General features: G+C 44.0%; 1 protein-coding gene across 1 annotated transcript; it reads left to right on the forward strand.

The window, feature by feature from the left end:
• The first annotated feature begins 7055 nt into the window (after positions 1 to 7055).
• On the forward strand, positions 7056 to 19963 carry LOC101147830 (butyrophilin subfamily 3 member A3). The gene is given in 12 exon segments (XM_031012282.3): positions 7056 to 7211; positions 9935 to 9995; positions 10123 to 10212; positions 10510 to 10857; positions 12262 to 12543; positions 14799 to 14999; positions 15168 to 15188; positions 15279 to 15305; positions 16213 to 16239; positions 16659 to 16685; positions 18224 to 18889; positions 18892 to 19963. Coding segments are annotated over 10 exon segments (1722 nt in total). The 5' UTR covers positions 7056 to 7211; positions 9935 to 9995; positions 10123 to 10127; the 3' UTR covers positions 18930 to 19963.
• The last annotated feature ends 2612 nt before the right edge of the window (positions 19964 to 22575 follow it).

The raw sequence follows: 22575 nt of genomic DNA on the forward strand, positions 1-22575 counted from the left end.
TACTGCAATCTCTGAACATAAATTGTGAAGATTTCATAGACACTTATCACTTCCCCAATCAATACTCTTGTGATTTCCTATGCCTGTCTTTGCTTTAATCTCTTAATCCCTTTATCTTCATAAGCTGAGGATAAATGTCGCCTCAGGGCCCTGTGATGATTGCGTTAACTGCACAAATTGTTTAAACAATATGAAATCTGGGCACCTTGAAGAAAGAACAGGATAACAGCGATGTTCAGGGAACAAAGGAGATAACCTTAAAGTCTGGCTGCCTGTGGGCTGGGCAGAACAGAGCCATATTTTTCTTCTTTCAAAAGCAAATAGGAGAAATATCGCTGAATTCTTTTTCTCAGCAAGGAACATCCCTGAGAAAGAGAATGTGTTCCGAAGGGGAGGCCTCTGAAATGGCTGCTTTAGGAATGTCTGTCTTTTACAGTTGTAGATAAGGGATGAAAAAAGTCCCGGTCTCCCGTTGCGCTCCCAGGCTTATTAGGAAGAGGAAATTCCCTCCTAATAAATTTTGGTCAGACCAGTTGTCTGCTCTCAAACCCTGTCCCCTGATAAGAGGTCATCAATGACAATGTGTGCCTGAAACTTCATTAGCAATTTTAATTTCACCCCATCCTGTGATCTCGCCCTGCCTCCATTTGCCTTGTGATATTTTATTACCTTGTGAAGCATGTGATCTCTCTGACCCACACCCTATTCATACACTCCCTCCCCTTTTGAAAATCACTAACAAAAACTTGCTGGTTTTGTGGCTTAGGGGGCATCACAGAACCTGCCAACATGTGATATCTTCCCTGGACACCTAGCTTTAAAATTTCTCTCTTCGTACTCTTTCCCTTTATTTCTCAGACCAGGTGACACTTAAGGAAAATAGAAAAGAACCTATGAAGAATTATTGGGGGCATGTTTCTCCGATACAGAGTGATTCTTTCAACCTCTGGGGTTGAGGGCCAGATCATATATGCCCCTGAAAGTCATCATGCTAACCTGGGCTTTACCTGTGAGAGGGGAGCCACTGGAAGGCTTGGCAGAAAAAAAAAACTGGACTTACTTCAGATGCTAGACCAAGATGGGCTATGTGTAGGGGTGGTGGATGGAAGCCTGAAGACCCAGCTGGGAGCTACTGGGAGTGATCCAGAGGGGAGATGCCGATGACTTGTACCAGGGAGGAGCCATGGAATGATCTGATGCTGGATTTATTTTCAAGACAGAGTAAAAAGGCTTTGCTGGTAAACCTAACTGTGGTGTGTGAAAAAGGAGGACATCAAGGATGACCATAAGGTTTTAATCCTAAGAAATGGTACAGATGGAGTTGCTACTTATGGAGATGAGGAAACTGAGGGAGAAGTCCATTTTGGAGGCCAGAGGAGGAGCCAGCATAGAATCCAAGGTCAGTTTTGGATACGTTCGGGTTGAGGAGCTTACTAGAGATCCCCATGGAGACGCAGAGTAGGTAGGTCAATAATAAATGTGCATGCCAGGCATGGTGGCTCATACCTGTAACCTCAGCACATTGGGAAGCCAAGGCAGGTGGATCACCTGAGGTCAAGTGTTCGAGACCAGCCTGGCCAACATGGCGAAATCCCATCTCTACTAAAAATACAAAAATTAGATGGGTGCGGTGGCATGCGCCTGTAATCCCAACTACTCAGGAGGCTGAGGTAGAAGAATCACTTGAACCCGGGAGGCGGAGGTTACAGTGAACCGAGATTGCACCACTGCACTCCAACCTGGGAGACAGAGTGAGACTCCATCTCAAAAAATAAGTAAATAAGTAAATAAATAAAATGATAGCAATAATAATTAATGTGCAGTCCAGGCAACAGGTCAGGGCTGGAAACACAAGTTATTCTTTCTGTATTCTGTATCTTCATGATTGTTGCCACTGCCTGTTTCAATTTAATGCATTAGTGATCTATTGCTGCTTAACAAATTACCACAAACTTAGTGGTTCAAAACAGCAGACATTTATCATTTTAGTTTCTCTGGGTCAGAAGTCCAGGCAGACCTTAGACGGCTTCTCTGCTCAGAACTTTACAAAGCAAAAGTCAAGGTGTTGGCCAGGCTGTATGTAGCCTCATCTTGTCTTGACTGTGGGAGAGTCTTCTTTTCAGATCACTCAGGTCATTAACAGAATTCATTTCTTTACAGTTGAAGGACTCCCTGCAGACTGAAGCTGGAGGCTGCTCTAAGCTCCTACAGGCCACCTCAGCTCCTTGCTATGTGGGTCTCCAACGATGACTACTTTTGTCTTCAAAGCCAGCCAGGAAGACAGAGCCTCTAGAGTGGGTCAGCTAGCAAGACAGAGTCTTACACTACATAATGTAGTCATGGAAGGGACATGCCATCAGCTTTACCATATTTTATTGGTTAGCAGCAAGCCATAGGTTCAGCTCACACTCAGGGAAAGTACAGGCTGCAAACTGCAAGAGGAGTAATCATAAGGGGTCCACTCCAGAGTCTGTAGGCTACACCATATACAAGCTCAAGGTTCTCCCACTGTAACTGCCCTGCTTCCCCTTTCCCAGGGCAATACACCACACTTGCCTTTCTCTAGGTCTCTACTTCCATGCAAGCAAAGTCTCAGAAAGAGAACACATGCATGGCCGTCAGGCACTGTCTGCCATGATGATGGCCACTGCTGTACCACACCATAAACATTGTTTTACAGTTACTAGTGGATTCCCAATCATTAAATCTGTTATACATTTCTATTTTCCCCTCCCACCGCCATGCCTTTTTTTTTTTTTTTTTTTTTAGAGAGATAGGATCTTGCTCTGTCACCCCCCAGGCTAGAGGTCAGTGATGTGATCATAGCTGAGTGCGGCCTTGATCTCCTGGGCTCAAGTGATCCTCCTGCCTTAGCATCCCATAGTGCTGGGATTGTAGCTGTGAGACACTGGGCCTTGCTTGTCTTTATACACTTCTGTCCTTTCTTTATGGACAACCCTGAGTTCTTCATAGACCTGCCTGAGTAGGTGTTCCTGCCTATGTGGCGTCTGCCTCATCAATCCCCAGGGCCCTCTTCTTGGTCTTTCCCTGCTCCTAGGGAGATCTTTCTCAGAATTCTTGCTCCACTTGCTCCAGAACTGCTGAAATTCGTTAGTCTTTGGTCCTGGGCTCTCATTTCACACCACATATACTCATATGGTCCAATCCATTTTCAGAGCAGACCCCCACTGGCACCTATCCCATAAGCAGACCCCCACTGGCACCTGTACTTCTGTCTCCAGCCCCACACATTCCCTGAACTCAGTGCCCACTAGGCATCTCATAATGAGTGTATCCAAAATAAAATTCCCGTCAACCCTGCCTACCCATCATCATCTGAATGACTGACACCACCTAAGAGTCATTTTAGCCTTCTCTTGTTCTCTCTTAACCCACCACATCCAACTGATAGCCAAGCCCTGCTATTTATACTTCCTTTCAATAGTCCAGCTTAGTGGTTTGATCACAGACTCTGGAGCAAGACAGCCTGGGCTCAAGGCCCAGCTCAGAAAGAAACTACTCATGTGACCTTGGGGAGTCATTTAACCTCCCTGGACCTCAGCTTTTACATCTATAAAATGTGGGAAATAAGGTACGTCTTAGTGTTGTTGTGAATCTTGTTAATATATGTAAATCTCTAAGCACAATACCAGCATTGTAGCAGGTTCTATGTAAGTATATCCTAGTATTAATGTGAGTAATCAATCAAGTCTCCTCTCCTCCATTGCCAAGCTGCCATCATTTCTTGCCTAGAATGTCACAGTAGCTTCCTTTCTGGTCTCCCTATCTCCTAACGTGTGGCCCACCGGATGAGGATGGGATATAGTGTGCAACCCCAGCAGGCATCATCCCATGGAATACAATGTAAAAGGCGCCCCCTACCTCCCATCTTCCCTGGCACCTGCCCCACTGCTATTTTCAGTGTACACATTTTCTCACGTCATACTTTTCAGATATTTTCCCTTCACCTTCACACTAAAACTCCAACTCACAGCAGGCAACTGTCGATGTTTTCTCCAGGGGAGGTGGATTTAGGAGTCATCAATGCAGGGATCAGAATTAAGCCTTTCAGAATGGAAGACAATGAAATTCATTTAGGGTTAATACATGCAGGTGGTGTGCTAACTCTTCCTTAAATAACTTATGGACCATGTCTCATTTCCACCCTATAGACAAAGAAACAGAAACATTGAGTAATTAGTTAACCAGCTTTGGGTTCCAGGGCTAATGAGTTGTGCATGACAACAGATGAAGATAGAAAAAAAAAGCCTAGAGACGGTAGATAGTAAGCCAGTGTGCCTGGGACATGCTGACAGATATCTAGATGTAGCATAAAGAAAATTTGTGTTCATGGGAGGTCCTAATGGCAGCAAGAGGTGAGATAACCATGAGAAATGGATATTTCTTGGTGAGACTAACTCGATAAAGGAGACAAATCTCTGGGCATTTTGCCACACCTACTGCATGCAGGACACTGCACTAGATCTTATAAAAGATAAAGAGAAGATAGCATCAAGTGCCTAGGTCTTGAAGGAGGGCTGAGTGCACTTTTCATTTAGCATACATTCTTATGACTTACTTTTTTATCATACACTGTTGTAAGCAAACTGCATGTGTTGTCTCATTCCATGCTCACAGCAACAACTCTTAAAAGTCAAGTACTATTACTGTCATTATTTTACAGGTAGGGAAACTGGGGCACAAAGAAGTTAGAGAACTGGCCAAAGGTCACACAGGCCACCTGGCTTCAGAATTAGTGCTCTTATCCACTCTATTATGCAACCTCTCCTCACTAGTTTTGAACTTCAGTGGCTGAGACCTACTACATGGTAGGTTCTCAATAAAAATTTGTTGAATCACTGAATTCATTTCTGCCCCATTTCACATCCATTTCTTTCCCAAGACTTCTTTCTCAGAGTTCAGTATAAAGGACTGATGAGAAATGGACCCAGGGCCTCATACTTTGGAAACTACAAAGTTCAACGATACAAACTATTGGTCCCAGAAACTCCTAATCTGAAGCTTAGCATCTCAGCTGCTGTGTCAAAATGACTTGGATCCTTCAGGCAAGGGTGGGGTGATCATTCTTATTCATATAATTTCAAGCAGCGCAGCTTCTGATAGACTGTGAATTTAAAAATGAGCAAATGGGCTGGGTGCAGTGGCTCATGCCTGTAATCCCAGCACTTTGGGAGGCCGAAGCGGGCGTATCACCTGAGGTCAGGAGTTTGAGATCAGCCTGGGCAACACGGTGAAACCCAGTCTCTATTAAAAATACAAAATTAGCCAGGCATGGTGGCACATGCCTGTAATCCCAGCTACTCAGGAGGCTGAGGCAGGAGAATCGCTTGAACCTTCGGAGCCGGAGGATGCGGTGAGCTGAGATCGCACCATTGCACTCCAGCCTGGGCAACAAGAGTAAATCTCCATCTCACCAAAAAAAAAAAAAAAAAGAAATAAAAATGAGCAAATGAACATTTAAATAAATAAGTATGATGGATAAATAGGGAATGAACAGTGGTATGGATTATAATAAAGTAAGAAAGTTTCGTAAAATATTAAGTATATCACTATAATCTACATGGTAGGCATACTGGTATTCACCAAAAATTCTTTCACCTTTGCTTTATGTTTTAGAAGTGTTATGGTAAACTGTTGGGAAGGAAAAGGGGGAGGGAAAAATTGTGGGATTCTGTTGGTAACAGAGACCAGAAATACCATTGGCTTAAACAAAACAAGGGTTTTCTTGTTTTTTCTTGATGTTGTTGTTTGTTTTCATGTAAAATGAATTTAGATGGCAGTAGTCCAGGGCTGACCTGGCAGCTCAGAGATGTCATTCATGCCCCAGCCTGCTTCTGACTTCATTCTCTGCTGTCTCTGCATGTGGCTTTCAACCTCAAGGTTGCCTCATGGTTCTAAGAGGGCTGCCGCACCTCTAGTTCAAAAGTCTACATCCAAGGCAAGAGGAAGAAAGAAGTACGGAGAGTGTACACTCACACTCCCAGCTATCTTGGCCTCCATTCTGAAGGATCTCTGGGAGAAACACAAGCCCACAACTTTACCTACAAACTATTGATTCCAACTTAGTCCCTTGCTCTCTGGTATCTATGAGATAGCAGAGCCTATTGCAGTACCCAAGAAAATTAGGCTTTATCACCAAGAAGAAAGGGGGACTGCATGATGCAGAAGGGACCAGCCATCTCAACCAGATACTGCACAGCCTAAATTCAAACTGTTACAATATAATCAAATTTCATCAACCCCAGTCACATCTTAATCTTAGGAGTTTTGATCACTGACTTGCAAATCCAAAAAGTGTGTTTTGAGGTCCTAGGCCACAGGAAGAACCAGTTTGTCTCACAGACCTCTTACAGAGATGGCATTTGCGGTCTATCTAGATTCCAGCTTCAGATAATATGTACTCCACTGGCAGCACGAGAAATAAATACACAGGAAAATACAATATAGCACAAACCAGGAGCTGAGGGCGAATGAAGATGCTCAGAAACACCTGCACTAAAAGTTACCTGAAAAAGGTAAAAAATGTCAATCAGCACTGCCTCTGGAAACCAGAAACATTATATTATTTGATAACAGATCCTAAGTCTGGATGCTGGAGGTGCTTAAAAATGTGCATTGTGTCTGGCTTTCTTTCCATGTATACATTTATTTGACGCTGTAGTAAAATCTCCTCCTTCAGGTACCCATATTCATGCAAGCAAATGTTAGCAAACTGCCACAGTAGCATTTTAATTAGTGCACATCTTTCTCTCTTCACCACATTATAATCTTTTCTCATTTTGTTCTGCTGATATTTCTATTATGATAAAAGACTTAAGTAAATACGTAGAAATACTTATATACGTGGACACGCAAGAATGATTCAAATAGATAAACACAGAAACACAAACACTAAGGGAGGTAGGGCTGGAATTTTTCTGCAACGTGTACAATTCAATGTACTTTCACTTTTCATTTCAACCCTCCTCAGTGGTTTCCTCCCAGCAACTGATGAGAAACATCACCTCTGAGCCAATCAAAAAACTAATTCTTCCAAAAAGAGATTGTTATTGTTCCTCACAATAACCAGATAGCCTCTGCTTTCTTTTTCCTTTCTTCGGAATGAGAGACTCAACCATAATAGAAAGAATGGAGAACTATTAACCACCATTCTTCAGTGGGCTGTGATTTTCAGAGGGGAATACTAAGAAGTAAGTGGGGAATGTTGATTAGAGCCTGGGCTAGAATGCCTGGGAGGACAACAGCTGAATCGCTGAGAGTGGTGAGTGGGCATGCAGGGAGAGTACTTGCCTAGGGAAAGGGGTGCAGTGCCTCTGTGTGTGTGTGTGTGTGTGTGTGTGTGTGTGTGTGCGTGTGTGCGCATGGGCACTCATGCACACATGTGGGCACATGGGGAAGAGGCAAGTAGTGCAAAGAATAAAGACCTGCAGATGTTGGGATTTGGTGGAAGGAGAGGGAGACAACATAAATGAAGAAATATTCCAACTGCATGTTCTTAAGAACTTATTGTGGTCAGAAAAGGGCAAAAAAGTCGCTAAAATCTGTTTTGGCCAACACAAGCCATCTATTCTAAGAGATTCTAGAAAGAGATGTGCCTTATAGATTCATATGTAAATTTGTTCATTACAGAAATACTTATAATATAGAAAAATCTGAACCAGCATACACATACAACAGGCAGGGGGTAGACAAACAGTGCGTGGTTCTATCATAAAAGAGATTTCTATGCAGCTTTTAGGAATCATGTTTTTAATGAAGGGCAATTATTTCTCATTTTAACAGCATTAGATCCATACATTAAACCTTGTTTTGTATGTTTTAGGTACAGTATCTGTTTTTCCTTCCATTAATCATTTCCTCATAACCCAATATATGTGTTTCAATGGACACAATCTATTTCATTGTGTGAATATATAATTATTTTGTAATACTTTACTAATTTTGGCTATTTCAATTATCTACATTTGGCTACTGTATAGATTTTATTATATTTAACAGCCTCAGACATAAATTTTTGTCTTAATTTGTCACTTTTTTTTTGTTTCAACAATAATTCCTATAAGTGGAACTTTTGGGTAAAGCATACAACTTTTTTTTTAATAGCATTTCCTTGGTAGAGCATGTAACTTTTTAAAGATGCTTGCTGTATATATGACCAAAATGCTTCGAGAAATATTTATATTTCTACTACCAAAGTATATGATTACTACTACAGGGTTTTAATTTTATTGATTGAATAATTTGTAGAAATGGGGGTCTCATTATGTTGCCCAGGCTGTTTTAAACCCCTGGGCTCAAGGAATCCTCCCACCTTGACCACCCAAATTGCTAAGATTGCAGGCATGAGCCACTAAACTTTTATTCCTTTATGCTTTTCTTCATTTGCAATATTGACTATAATCAGGAAGAAAATATAAACATCCTTTAAAAAGAATGAAAACATATGTCTCACTCTAAGCGGAGCAGAGAAATTGTTAACTTTGAAACCAATGATAATAAAAATGATACCCCTTCTATAGCAACATAAAGAGCAGTTTTGAGGAACAGAAGATGTGAAATGCAATATTTAGTCTGGGTCAGTGCAAGATCCAGGCGAGGGTGGAGGATGGCCAGCTGCACTGACCTCTGTTCCAGTGCTTCCTCTTCATCCCTCCCCACCTCCCTCTGCAGACCTTGTTCTCAGAGGCCATTCCCAGACTCAGGTAGCTACAGCAGCGGGTGTTGTGGCTGCAGGCCTCATGCTCCTTTGCTTTGGAAGAAACTGTTGAGGAGTTAGTATTTACTGAGCAGCTTATATGTTCCAGTCAGTATTATCACTCATAATAATTACTGTTAAGTAATACATGAAAAATCTTAAATTTAAAGCATTTCAATATTTTAAAAGTAGAGGGAGCAAAAGGCCAAAGTGTTCTTTTGCTCACTTAACTTCCGATCTTCAGTTTAGCATGCATCTTTTTAGACTTTTTCAGGCATTTACATCTATAAATATGCAGAAATGTATAGCTTTGTTTTTGTTTTTCAATTGAATCATTAGTGTAGTTCTGCAACATGCTTTTTGACCGCTTAGTGTATCACCATTATCTAGGTTCATGACAATAAATCAACTCTTTTTACCTGCTGCATTGAATTCCCTCTGAGGGATGAGCCGTCATTCCTCTGAACAGTCTCCTGTTGGGTGGCTGGTTCAGTTGGTTACCACTTTTATACTTTAAAAACAGTGCTGCAGTGTCATTCTCACAGAGGCTTCTCTCTGCACTCATGCAAGTACTTTGCTAGACTAGACATCAGAAAGTGGAATTGCTGGACCCAATTGTGCACATTCAAACTTTCACACTTCATGATATTGTATGAATCAATAAAGTTCCAATGGTTTTTTCCCATGAACGAGATCACACAGCTTGTGAATCTTAGAGCCTTTACCTATTGCTTACCTTCTTTATGTCCTTAACACTAATATAGTAGGCCTCACCCATTGTGGGTGCTCAGTAAATACTTGTTGAATGACTTTATGAAGGGAAGAAAGAAAAGATGAGTAAGGCCTGGTCTTATTCAAAGCTCTCCTAATCAATATCTTTGTGATTAAACGTGGTGGGTTCAGCCCCTGACTGACTTCAGAGCCTCTGCCAGGCAGTCTGCCTGGATCCCACCAGGAGCCACCAGGCCATAAGTTGACTGTAGTAATGGCCAAGAGTTTGATGCTTGAGGAGTCCACAGTGTTGGACACCCACAAAGCTGAACAAGGGTGGAACCAGGGAATCCAGTGAAGAGGGTCCTTCATGAATCAGAGGGGGATGATGGAAGCTTGGACCTGGCAAGGGAAGTGTGGGGAAGTGATAGGATTCTGAATATTTCAATATTTGAATGCAATAGAGTCAGAGATTTCCTGATCAGATAACAGATATTATTTTTACAGATGGTTTTCCATACTGGAACCCAAAGGTAAAGACACTCAAGGACAGACATTTTTGGCAGAGGTAAGATCTTCTTTGGTCACCATACTTGAGTTAGCCCTGGGAAAGTGGACATTTCCATGCAGAATCCTAAAACTTCTTCCAGGCCATAGAGTCTGTCCCACACCTTCTGGTATCTCTTGATATGCAGCACAGATGAAAATGGCAAGTTCCCTGGCCTTCCTTCTGCTCAACTTTCATGTCTCCCTCTTCTTGGTCCAGCTGCTCACTCCTTGCTCAGGTAGGGAATGATTCCATGATTCCACATTTATGTTTCTGAAGCAGACAATTATCTCAATTACCTAATTAAGCAGACAATTACCTAAATGCCCTCTTAGAACCTTTAACTCATTCCCATACCTGGAAGTCCATCCCAACCTGAAGGATCACCTGTCACAAAGAGACAAATGGTCCTTCTGTTAGGATTGTGTTCCCCTCTAGGTTCTCTGTATCTCGCCTTCCCCGTCTAAGAAGCACCCTTCCTCTCATGACCCCAACTCCAAAACCCTCTGATGGAGCTTCCCCCTTGTGCTGACAGCTCAGTTTTCTGTGCTTGGACCCTCTGGGCCCATCCTGGCCATGGTGGGTGAAGACGCTGATCTGCCCTGTCACCTGTTCCCGACCATGAGTGCAGAGACCATGGAGCTGAGGTGGGTGAGTTCCAGCCTAAGGCAAGTGGTGAACGTGTATGCAGATGGAAAGGAAGTGGAAGACAGGCAGAGTGCACCGTATCGAGGGAGAACTTCGATTCTGCGGGATGGCATCACTGCAGGGAAGGCTGCTCTCCGAATACACAACGTCACAGCCTCTGACAGTGGAAAGTACTTGTGTTATTTCCAAGATGGTGACTTCTATGAAAAAGCCCTGGTGGAGCTGAAGGTTGCAGGTGAGCCTCCAGGTTTTGTTCTGAGACACTTCTCTGTAGGATCTAGAGCAGATGCAGAGTCCCTCTTGCAAAAGCACTGCAGACACTCCTGGCTGCTCACTAGCAATTGTCTGCACTGCCTCCCAACTTAGCTTCTCTGCAACCCTTAAGAAAGACACATTCTTTCTTTAGAAAGAATTGCTGCTGTACCTTACATGCCGAAGTAAACAACTCCCTCCCTCTGACAACCAGAGATATAAGGGAAATGAAGGACGACGGATAGGAAACATTAGAAATCATCAGTTCAGTGACTGGTACACAGTCATTTTGGTTTAGTCGTGTAACAGACGGCTTCTGTTTTGTCTCCAAGTGCACGTTACCATGGGTCCTGGGAGGTGGAATAGTGACTGTATCTGCTGCCAGTGTTTTCCAATCAGTGACTCCCAGAAACATTTTTGTAGTATAATGAGGCATGTTTCTTACTTGTTGCTTTGAGGAAGAACACACATCATGGGGAGCTGTGGCGGGGTCTCAGTAAGAAGGTTTTAGAGCAGATTTATTTTACAATTTGGGCTTGTGTTAGGGGATTTGGGGGAGGGTTTATAGACTTAGCTCTCTTCTCTGGATGAGATACTGTCAGGAAGGTGTGGGGAGATGAATTCGGAGAGTGGGAGCCTTAATCAAGCTTATCTAGGAGGAGGGAGACTAGGGTGAGACTAAAGCTGTAAATGATGAAGAGGCAGCAATTCCTCATTGCTGATGGGGGATGTTTGGTTATTGTTGTGGTTTGTACAATGTTCATGTTTTTCTCTGCACTCACAAAAGATTGGGGTGGTCTTGTATTTCCCATGATCTGTCACAGTGATAAAGTACTATTTTTTGTGTTCTGTGAAATTACTCATGTTCAACAGGAGGATACCAAGACCTGGTATCAGGTTCCAGATGCCAAGGAGAGCTTTTTCTTTCTCAGTGCAATCCCTTGCCTCATGGCTTCTGGTTGGGTTTGGTTTAAGGGGAGCTATAGCAGACAATGGTAGGAAGAAGAGAAAAGGGAGAGGTCTGGGTGCTTGTTCCCTGGCTTCCTTCCTGCAAGATACCCTCAGGCTGGCTGCATTGCCTTGCTGAAGGTCACAAGTCAACTCAAGAAAGTCCTCAATGCATCAATCTTCTCTTTTATGTCTCCGGAACAGATCCCTCTCCTCCTCCCTCTGGTAATTGGGGTGGATGGGAATAGCCCCACATTACTGACCCTGGGATACTGCACTAGCCCATTTAGTTTTCTTTTCGTCATGACCACACTTGTGTAAATAGCTCCTGAATGCAATCTTCCTTGGATTATCAAATGTGCGTCTGCCATTGATTCCCATTGAGACCCTCCCTGACACAGGAGCTCTCAAGAATTTAGGGCAATTTATCCTTCTACAGCATTGGGTTCTGATCTTCACATTGAAGTGAAGGGTTATGAGGATGGAGGGATCCATCTGGAGTGCAGGTCCACTGGCTGGTACCCCCAACCCCAAATAAAGTGGAGCGACACCAAGGGAGAGAACATCCCGGCTGTGGAAACACCTGTGGTTGCAGATGGAGTGGGCCTGTATGCAGTAGCAGCATCTGTGATCATGAGAGGCAGCTCTGGTGGGGGTGTATCCTGCATCATCAGAAATTCCCTCCTCGGCCTGGAAAAGACAGCCAGCATATCCATAGCAGGTCAGTACCCTGCTTGGCCTCAGCTTTACTGAGCTGAGGTGTGGTAGGTGATGAATGGGGATGTGTGAGTCTCTACTGTGTGAGTCTCTGCGGTCAACCTGGGTCTCTACACTGCATGTAAGGCTCAAAGCAGGGACCTGAAGGCTACTCACTGCTTTAGGGAAGCTTTCCCACGCCACAAAGGTGTTCATGCCACAAACATTTACTGATCACTTCCTGTCTGACAGAAACAGAAAGTGTGACAGGCAGTGGGAATTGGGGAAAAACGTTAAGAGAAGCTCCTTATGTAAAGTCAAATGACAAAATGGGAAAACATATATATATTTACAAACTCATAGAGAAAGAGCTAATCTTTTTGAAACAGAAGAGTTTGAAAACTGAGTAAAAAATATTAACAAAGGTCATGAATTGTTAATTCACAGGAAAGGAAATAACCCACAAAAGAGTGCTCATTCTCACTCATTAGGGAAACATATCTGAAATCATTTTTCACTTATGATATTAGCAAAAATCAAAACCCCACTGCCTTGCTTGATAACACATGGCTATAGCAGGAGTGTAGGAAGGCAGTGACTCTCAGTCATTTGCTCGTGTCACTTGTATTTTTGGTGTGCATTAGCACAAGCTCTATTGGGGGATCTATCCAAACTACATATTTATTGATCCAAAATTCCAGTTCTGGGATATGCTTGCATTTGTATGAGATGATCCATGTAAACGGTTTCTGGGGGTTTTTTTGTTTGTTTGTTTGTTTTTTGAGAGGGAGTCTCACTCTGTTGCCCAGGATGGAGTGCAATGGCGCAATCTCAGCTCACTGCAACCTCCTCCTCCTGGGTTCGAGAGAGCCTCCTGTCTCAGCCTCCCCAGTAGCTGGGATTACAAGCATGCACCACCACACCTGGATAATTTTTATATTTTTACTAGAGATGTGGTTTCACCATGTTGGCCAGGCTGGTTTCAAACTCCAGACCCCAATTGATCCGCCTGTCTCAGCCTCCCAAGGTGCTGGGATTACAAGTGTGAGTCACCAGCCCAGCCTATAAAAAGTTTCTTATAACGTTGATTATGATTGTTTAAGGTTAGAAGCTATGGAGATGCTCACTGATGGTGAACTTCCATACAAGGGAATACTGCCCAACTGTGAAAGAAAAAAGAGATAATTCTGTCTATACTAATATGGAAAGATCTCCAAGACACACTTTACACAGAAGAGTGAGATGCAGAGTGATGTGTATAGAATGTTATTTTTAGTTTAAACAAGAGGAAAAATAGGAACATATTTTAATTTACTTTTTTTAGTTCTTGATTCTGTTATTTAACTTACATTTTTAAAATTTAACAAGCAATTTTGTAATACTCACTGTACATCAAGTACTTTATTTACTTATTTAGAGACAGAGTCTCACTCTGTCACCCAGGCTGGAATGCTGTGGCACAATCTTGGCTCACTGCAAGCCCCGCTTTCTGGGTTGAAGCAATTCTATAGCCTCAGCCTCCCAAGTAGTTGGGATTACAGGGACATGACACTATGCCCAGCTAATTTTTGTAATTTTAGTAAACATGGGTTTTCACCATGTTGGCCAAGCTGGTCTCGACCTCCTGACCTCAAGTGATCTGCCTGCCTCGGCCTCACAAAGTGCTGGGATTACAGGCATGACCCACTGCAGCCCATTAGGGCCTTTTAAAGTATTAATTTAATTCTTCTAACCTCAGATAGGCATTATCATTACCCTCATTTTATAGATTAGGCCACTACAAACAGAGAGGTTATGTAAGTAGTCCAACATCACACTGCTAGTCACATGGGGGAGCCAGCATTGAAACCCTTGCCCTCTGACTCCACAGTTTATGTCCCTAAGCATCATATTAAGTGGACTAAGGAAAAGTTAATAGATGGAGGGAGGGAGTACTAGGTAGATGGGAGAGTTGCATGACTTTATGTACATGAAGTTTTTGAACCATGTAAATGTGTTACTGGTTGAAAAAAGATTTAGAAAAAAATGAGTATGACTCTGCTGAAGTTAATTTCCATACGAGAGGCAGACCTCTCAAGATAGTAATAGTAGTAGCTTGTAGTGAGGGTTTACCAAAGTCTTCTCTACAGTCCTCTGAGACTTTAGGGACAGAATGCTTATTTAACCTCATGAGATGGATTCCATACCCCCAACCTGGGCTGAGCAGCTAAAGCTTGGGGTGCTGAGGCTGGGGAGGCTGAGTGCACTAGCTCCCATGACCCACAGCTCTCCCCTTCACAGACCCCTTCTTCAGGAGCGCCCAGCCCTGGATCGCGGCCCTGGCAGGGACCCTGCCTATCTCGTTGCTGCTTCTCGCAGGAGCCAGTTACTTCTTGTGGAGACAACAGAAGGAAAAAATTGCTCTGTCCAGGGAGACAGAAAGAGAGCGAGAGATGAAAGAAATGGGATATGCTGCAACAGAGCAAGAAATAAGCCTAAGAGGTATCCAACGCAAGCAGAGAATCTAAGCCCCTGGCTTGCATGCCCCAGCCTGAAGATCTCACCCCCATTCCCACCCTGGCACTGCATCAAGTTTAAGGTTTATTTTCCCAAAACCCCCCTTACCCATAACTGTTCTTTTTTTCTTTTCTTTTTTTGCTTATTTTCCAGAGAAGCTCCAGGAGGAACTCAGTAAGTTCCCATTCCCCAGGAGACCCAGGCATGTCTTCTTATCCCCACTTTGAGCACCTTGATAACCCTTCCCTATTCATTCCATTGCAGAGTGGAGGAAAATCCAGTACATGGCTCGTGAGTGACTCTGACATTTTCTCTGAATTTGAATCTTGAATCTATGACTCTCTTCTGCTTGGAAATTTTCCAGCCCATAAGTCTTTGCCCAGGGTTGAAAAATGGTCCTAGATCCCTTTACTCAGGAAAAGAAAATAAGTTTGGCTCTTTGGAGAAACCACCCAGAAGGAGTCTCTTTCTCTCGTCTATCTCTCTCTCTAAGAAAAGAAAAAGAGGTCTTCAATCTCTTTGTACTAGGGGCCACAGACCTTTATGCCCTAAAAAGCACTGAGGAATATCCAGACGTACACTTCAAAAGGAATAGAGAAGGATGAAGTGCATTTTCTATGGCAGGAAACTTACTTGTTGTTTTCCATAATCTAGAGGATGTTGAAAGGAAATCAAGAATGGAAGATTTAAGAGATAAGAAAATCAGAAAAGAGAGAGGGAGACAAGTGTGTCTAATAAAGAGGAGTAGCTACAGTGGCTCAGTTGGTACAGATTTATCATAACTGCTTTCAAAAACTAGTCCCTGAAATTGCTCATTAAATTTCCCAAATTCTTTTTAGAGCAAGGTAGGAAATGATACAGATTGAGAAGGGTGGATCTTGTACTCCTAGACATACACATATAGACATGGTGACACCTATGCCCAGGTACAGGAGTATAGACAGATTCAAAATAGATTAGCTGGACTCCATTGGGAAGGAACTCTTACAGTGACTGCCCTGCCACTAGCATTCAACCAATGTTCCCAGACTTGATATTAAGAAGAAGAGGTGAAGAGAGAATTGAGCTTGCAGAGTGAGACCACAGGGAAGAGTGGAATGGTCAAAAGGAAAGTCTAGATGGTTGCGAAAGGAAGTGGAAGGGGCCAACAGAGCAAAGGCAGTGTTCAGGTGACACCTCTATCTTTCTTTCATTGTAGGTGGAGAGAAGTCTTTGGCCTATCATGGTGAGTGAGCCTGATGCTCTCTGGGTTTGCTGGGTCATGTACAATGAACATTTCAACTTTTTCTCTGCTGTGACCCATTGACGTTCTCAGTTGGATTAATCAGATCTAACCCTTAGACTCAATTTTGCATGGTAGGGGGTTGACTTCTGCATTTCTGGAGCCTCTGAGAGACTCCTGACCCTGCACATGCCCAGGCAAAGCATAACCATGCAGCCTGCACCCCCCCATGGGACAGGGAGCCGAGCCTGACATTGTTTAGAAGGTGCCACCTCTGATCTATCAGAGCTGTAGAGGAAGGAAGCTGAAGCCTGGAAGAGACTCTGAAGAAAAGGAGAGAAAACGTGTAGTGAAAGGAGAATGGAGTGGAGAAAAGAACAAAAATACTGACCTTTTTCTTATCTGTGTCTCCTTCCTTTCAGAATGGAAAATGGCCCTCTTCAAACCTGGTGAGTAAATCACTGTATGTTCCCTGGATCAACAACCTGAGGGACTATATTCCTTTCTCCTCCTCCAACTCTTGTGATTTGGGGAAGAAAAGTTCCCTTGACTAAGAAAGTTTGGGGTAGACAACATTAAATCCCAATCTGAAAAGTGGGCCCATCTCCAAGACCCTTCCCGCTGAGAGCCCGGGGAACCAGGGAGAATTGCTCTCTTGGGCTTCCTCAGACCTTCCTGGGAAGGAAGACACATAAAGGGTGGAGCTGAGGGGAAGAAGACACACACTGAGTAATACTGCAGGGAGAGTGAGGATGCAAATGCCAAGGAGAGGAGGTGATGCCTGCCCAAAGAACTTTGCACTTCCCAGGCTTCTCATGCCCCCTACTGCCTGTGTCACCTCAAATGATTTAATGCTTCTGAGCTTTCGCCTCCACATTTTTAAATGAAAATTGCAATCTGTGTTTTGTGGGGGTGAGGTGAAGACTGAAGTAATAATAAATATCCACTGGTCAAAAACCAAGTAAGAAAGAGATGACAAGTTCAAACTGGTTGGTTGAAAAAGGTTTGCGGAAAGGAGGGCTAAGGGTAAGCAATAAGGAAAAGTGCAGTGCCCCCATGGTTCCCAACAGTGGGGAGCTGTCTTCACTCCTAGCCTGGGAGGGCTAGGAAGGGGAGGCAGTTACTGGAACCCAGAGAAAGGTAGCTCAAAAGAGAGGGCTCCCTGAGAAGAGTCGTCAGGCCTTGTTAGAGTAGCATCAGCTGCTGCTGGCAGGGAGGAAGCAGGAGAATAAACAGTGTGTCTCTCCTTTCTTTCTCCTTCCAATCTTCTATCAGGGCCTCCCACTGGCCAAACCCAACAGCAAACCAGAAGACAAGGGAGCCCAGTGGCACTATCCTTAGAGTACAGATTCCTAGGACCCAGAAGAGGGTGGAAAAAGCTGAAGGCTGGAGAGTGAATCTGGGGCCCCTCATAGAGCCCAGCATAGAGACGGCCTTGCAGCTATTAGAACATCAGGAGCTTCCTTCATGCCCTGCTGTGGGCTGAGTAAATAACATGATTCCCCTATACTACGCTAGAGATTCGTATTTTTATCCCCATTTTTCAGGTGACAAAATGCTTCAGATGAGGCTCCACCTTGTTAAATAAATTGGATGTATGGAAAAATAGACTGCAGAAAAGGGGAGCTCATTTAGTTCATGAGTGGTCGAGTGAAGATTGAAAATTAACCTCTGAGTATAAGGCATTAGGGGGCAGAGTCAATGTGGGGAGGGAAACAAGAAAAATGTAGCAAGAGGATCCTTATTGCTTCCTGAGGCAGCATCAGGGTGTTGGGTTAGGCAGATACTGACCTTACTTTCATTTCCCCTCTGGACACAAGACCCCTTGAGCTTTCTCCCATGACATTGATGAGAGAGTCATATTCAGAGCAGGCTAGGGACGCCAGGTTCTGGAAGGACCTCCTTAGCATGGTCCAGGCCTTGCATGCTGAGGCTCTGAAATCCAGGAAAAATGGCTGACCCCATGGACACCTCAAACTCTCTGCAGCGGATGTGATTCTGGATCCAGACACGGCAAACGCCATCCTCCTTGTTTCTGAGGACCAGAGGAGTGTGCAGCGTGCTGAAGAGCCGCGGGATCTGCCAGACAACCCTGAGAGATTTGAATGGCGTTACTGTGTCCTTGGCTGTGAAAACTTCACATCAGGGAGACATTACTGGGAGGTGGAAGTGGGGGACAGAAAAGAGTGGCATATTGGGGTATGTAGTAAGAACGTGGAGAGGAAAAAAGGTTGGGTCAAAATGACACCGGAGAACGGATACTGGACTATGGGCCTGACTGATGGGAATAAGTATCGGGCTCTCACTGAGCCCAGAACCAACCTGAAACTTCCTGAGCCCCCTAGGAAAGTGGGGATCTTCCTGGACTATGAGACTGGAGAGATCTCGTTCTACAATGCCACAGATGGATCTCATATCTACACCTTTCCGCACGCCTCTTTCTCTGAGCCTCTATATCCTGTTTTCAGAATTTTGACCTTGGAGCCCACTGCCCTGACCATTTGCCCAATACCAAAAGAAGTAGAGAGTTCCCCCGATCCTGACCTAGTGCCTGATCATTCCCTGGAGACACCAGTGACCCCGGGCTTAGCTAATGAAAGTGGGGAGCCTCAGGCTGAAGTAACATCTCTGCTTCTCCCTGCCCACCCTGGAGCTGAGGTCTCCCCTTCTGCAACAACCAATCAGAACCATAAGCCACAGGCACGCACTGAAGCACTTTACTGATATTCATTCCATTATTCCATATGACAGTTGTTTTGAGTTTCGTACCACCTTATTGTCCCCTTATACAGATAAGGAAACTGGGGTGCAGAAAGGTGAATTAACTTTACAAAGTAGACATGACAAGTGAACAGCAGAGCTGGGATCTAAACAGCAATAACTAACATTAACAGAGAATTTAAAATGTTCTTAGTGCTGTGTTATAAGCTTTGGTGGATGTCACTCCTTTAATCCTCACAACACCCTGTCGGGTAGTCATATTTTGCAAGTATGGAAGCTGAGGCAGGGCAACATGAAGTAACTTACATAACTCATACAGTAATTTGTGCAGTTGGGAGATGTTCAGCCTTAGTCCCTGGCTAATTGCCTGTTCTTTTCCAGCCTGATTTTTTTCCCACAGGAAGAGCCCACATGTAGCCCTGACGTTTCCTTCCCAGGACAGCTGCAGGGTAGAGATCATTGTAAGTGCTTGTGGAGTTGACATCCCTATTGACTCTTTCCCAGCTGATATCAGAGACTTAGACCCAGCACTCCTTGGATTAGCTCTGCAGAGTGTCTTGGTTGAGAGAATAACCTCATAGTACCCACATGACATGTGACTTGGAAAGAGACTAGAGGCCACACTTGATAAATCATGGGGCACAGATATGTTCCCACCTAACAAATGTGATAAGTGATCGTGCAGCCAGAGCCAGCCTTCCTTCAATCAAGGTTTCCAGGCAGAGCAAATACCCTAGAGATTCTCTGTGATATAGGAAATTTGGATCAAGGAAGCTAAAAGAATTACAGGGATGTTTTTAATCCCACTATGGACTCAGTCTCCTGGAAATAGGTCTGTCCACCCCTGTTCATTGGTGGATGTTAAACCCATATTCCTTTCAACTGCTGCCTGCTAGGGAAAACTGCTCCTCATTATCATCATTATTATTGCTCACCACTGTATCCCCTCTACTTGGCAAGTGGTTGTCAAGTTCTAGTTGTTCAATAAATGTGTTAATAATGCTTACTCCTCAGCTTGGCTTTTTCTAGACTGTGGTGTCTACTCAGCACAGTAGTCTGCACACCCACTGTACTCACCACAGTCTCAGTTTACCTCACTGCAGCATTTTCACAAGACCCTTATTGGATGCATTTTCTATTGCTGCCATCTGAATTACCAGAAATGTATAGACATTTTTTTTTTTTTTTTGAGATTGGATTGTGCCACTGTACTCCCAGGCTGGAGTACAGTGGCACGATCTCAGCTCACTGCAACCTCCACCTCCCAGGTTCAAGTGATTCTCCTGCCTCAGCCTTCCGAGTAGCTGGGACTACAGGTGCGTGCCACCACGCCTGGCTAATTTTTTGTGTTTTCAGTGCAGACGAGGTTTCACCATGTTGTCCAGGATGGTCTCGATCTACTGACCTTGTGATCCACCCACCTCGGCCTCCCAAAGTGCTGGGATTACAGGTATGAGCCACCGCGCCTGGCTTCAGAAATTCATGAACTTAAAGCAACACAAATTTATTATCTCACTGTTCTGTAGGTGAGAAGTCAGAAGTCCCACAGGGATCTCACCAGGCTAGAATCAAGGTGTCTGCAGGCTGGATTCCTTTCTGGAGTCTCTAAGGAAGAGTCTGTTTCCTTGCTTATTCAGACTATTGGCAGAATCAGTTCCTTTCATTTATAGGACTGAGGTCCCAGTTGTTCCCTGGTTTTTAGCTAAGGGCTGTACCCACTTCTAGAGGCTGCCACACTCTGGCTCCTAGCTCCCTTCCTGTATCTTCAAAGCAGCAACAGTGCATTGAGGCTCATCTCCTAGGTCTTTTTCTCCATTGTATCTCTCTGATTCTTTTACCTTCTCCTTTTTTTCCTTCCTTTCTTTTTTTTTTTTTTCTTCTTTGACAAGGACTCGCTCTGTCACCCAGGCTGAAGTGCAGTGGCGTGATCTCAGCTCACCACATACTTTGTCCGCTGGGCTCAAGCAATCCACCCATCTTAGCTTCCCAAGCAGCTGGGAGCACAGACCCACATCACCATGCCTGGGTATTTTCTTGTAGAGACAGGGTCTCGCCATGTTGCCCAGGCTGGTCTCAAACTCCTGAGCTCAAGCAATCTGCCCACCTTGGTCTCCCAAAGTGCTGGGATTATAGGCATGAGCCACCATGCTCAGTCTGCCTTTTACTTTTAAAGACTCCTATGATTAAACTGAGATCACCCAGACAATTTAGAATAATCTCTCTATTTTAAGGTCCATAACCTTAATTCTGTGTAAAATTCATTTTACTGTGTTATACATTCTTTTCATAACTTTCATAGTGAATATAGCTCAAAGGGTGGGTGCGGGGAGCACTGTTCAGCTCACCACACTGATTTGGGAAGTGATTCCAGGAAACACAAGTGCAGAAACAAATTGAGAAATGAAAAAAAGCCAATTACATCACAAATGGGATAAAGGGTTCACTCATGAGTCAGTTACCATGTGGATAACTTAGCTGAATTCCTTTTAGGACTCTCTAAGAAACCATATGAAATGTGTGATATAGCTCAGAATCTTCCTAAGGACTACAGGGCCTGGGACTTTATCTCCACTTCCCATCCTCCTTTGCTTGAATTGGTTGAAGGTTGGCCTGGGAGTGTTAATTCTAATGCACTTTAAGATTGGGCTATGTAACTGCAGAAAAGCAACTATCATGGGTGTGATAAAGCTCACAGGCAAAGGAGAAGGGAGATACTCACTGGAGGTGGAAAGGTTGTCATCCTTGCAGAAAACTGTGCCTCAGCTATTGGCAAACTGTGATAGGCCAAGAGAATATGGGATGGGGCATCAACAGCGTCTGTTATAAGGGCTCTGCCTCTGAGAATATAGTGAATGCCTTTCAAGGTCTCTCTGCCCTCCTGTACCACATTTAGCATTAGTGACCTCTTCTCTTCCAATACATGCCCATATCACATGGCCCTGCAGCCTCACCACATGGACTGGGTCTGGGATGGACACCTGACCCAGGCTAGGCCAGAGGACCAAGTGACATGTGGCCAGTTACTCCTGTAGCAGATGTGCATGGGAGCTGTGGGAAGAAATGCTCCATTCATGGTGTGGACTGAAGGATGGTGGACTGCAGAGAAGACCAAAGCAGATGAGCAGAGAGAAGGCTACAAGATGGAAAGAGTTTAGGCAAATTTCTCACGTTTGGTTCTTTTAGAAGCCCAGTATCATTTCTTCTTTTTGAAAAAATGTGTTCTTTTGAGGCAAGGTAAATGTACTCGTTAATATTGCTTGTAGTCCTAATATTCAGAAACTTATGCAACTATTATAATATGCTCAGTGATTCTGTGAGTCAGGAATCTAGAATTTGAACAGGGCAGAGTAGGAATGGATTTTCTGTATGTCAACATGTCTAGGCCTCCCCTGGGAGTACTCCATAGCTGGAGATGACACAGCTATATTACCTTCAAAGACTGTAGTTTATTGTAAAGCAAAAGGAAATCAGTGCTTACCCTGTATCCTGGTTCTTCCAGGGTTGGCAGGTCCATAAAGAACCTTGCTAACGTGACCCTTCCTGTCTCTATCCCTCCCACTACAGAGCATGATTGGGTTAGGTTGTTACTATCTAACCGGGCACACCCCAGTAGAGCCT

The sequence above is a fragment of the Gorilla gorilla genome, chromosome 5 (genome assembly GCF_029281585.2).
Source record: "Gorilla gorilla gorilla isolate KB3781 chromosome 5, NHGRI_mGorGor1-v2.1_pri, whole genome shotgun sequence".
Classification (NCBI taxonomy): domain Eukaryota; kingdom Metazoa; phylum Chordata; class Mammalia; order Primates; family Hominidae; genus Gorilla; species Gorilla gorilla.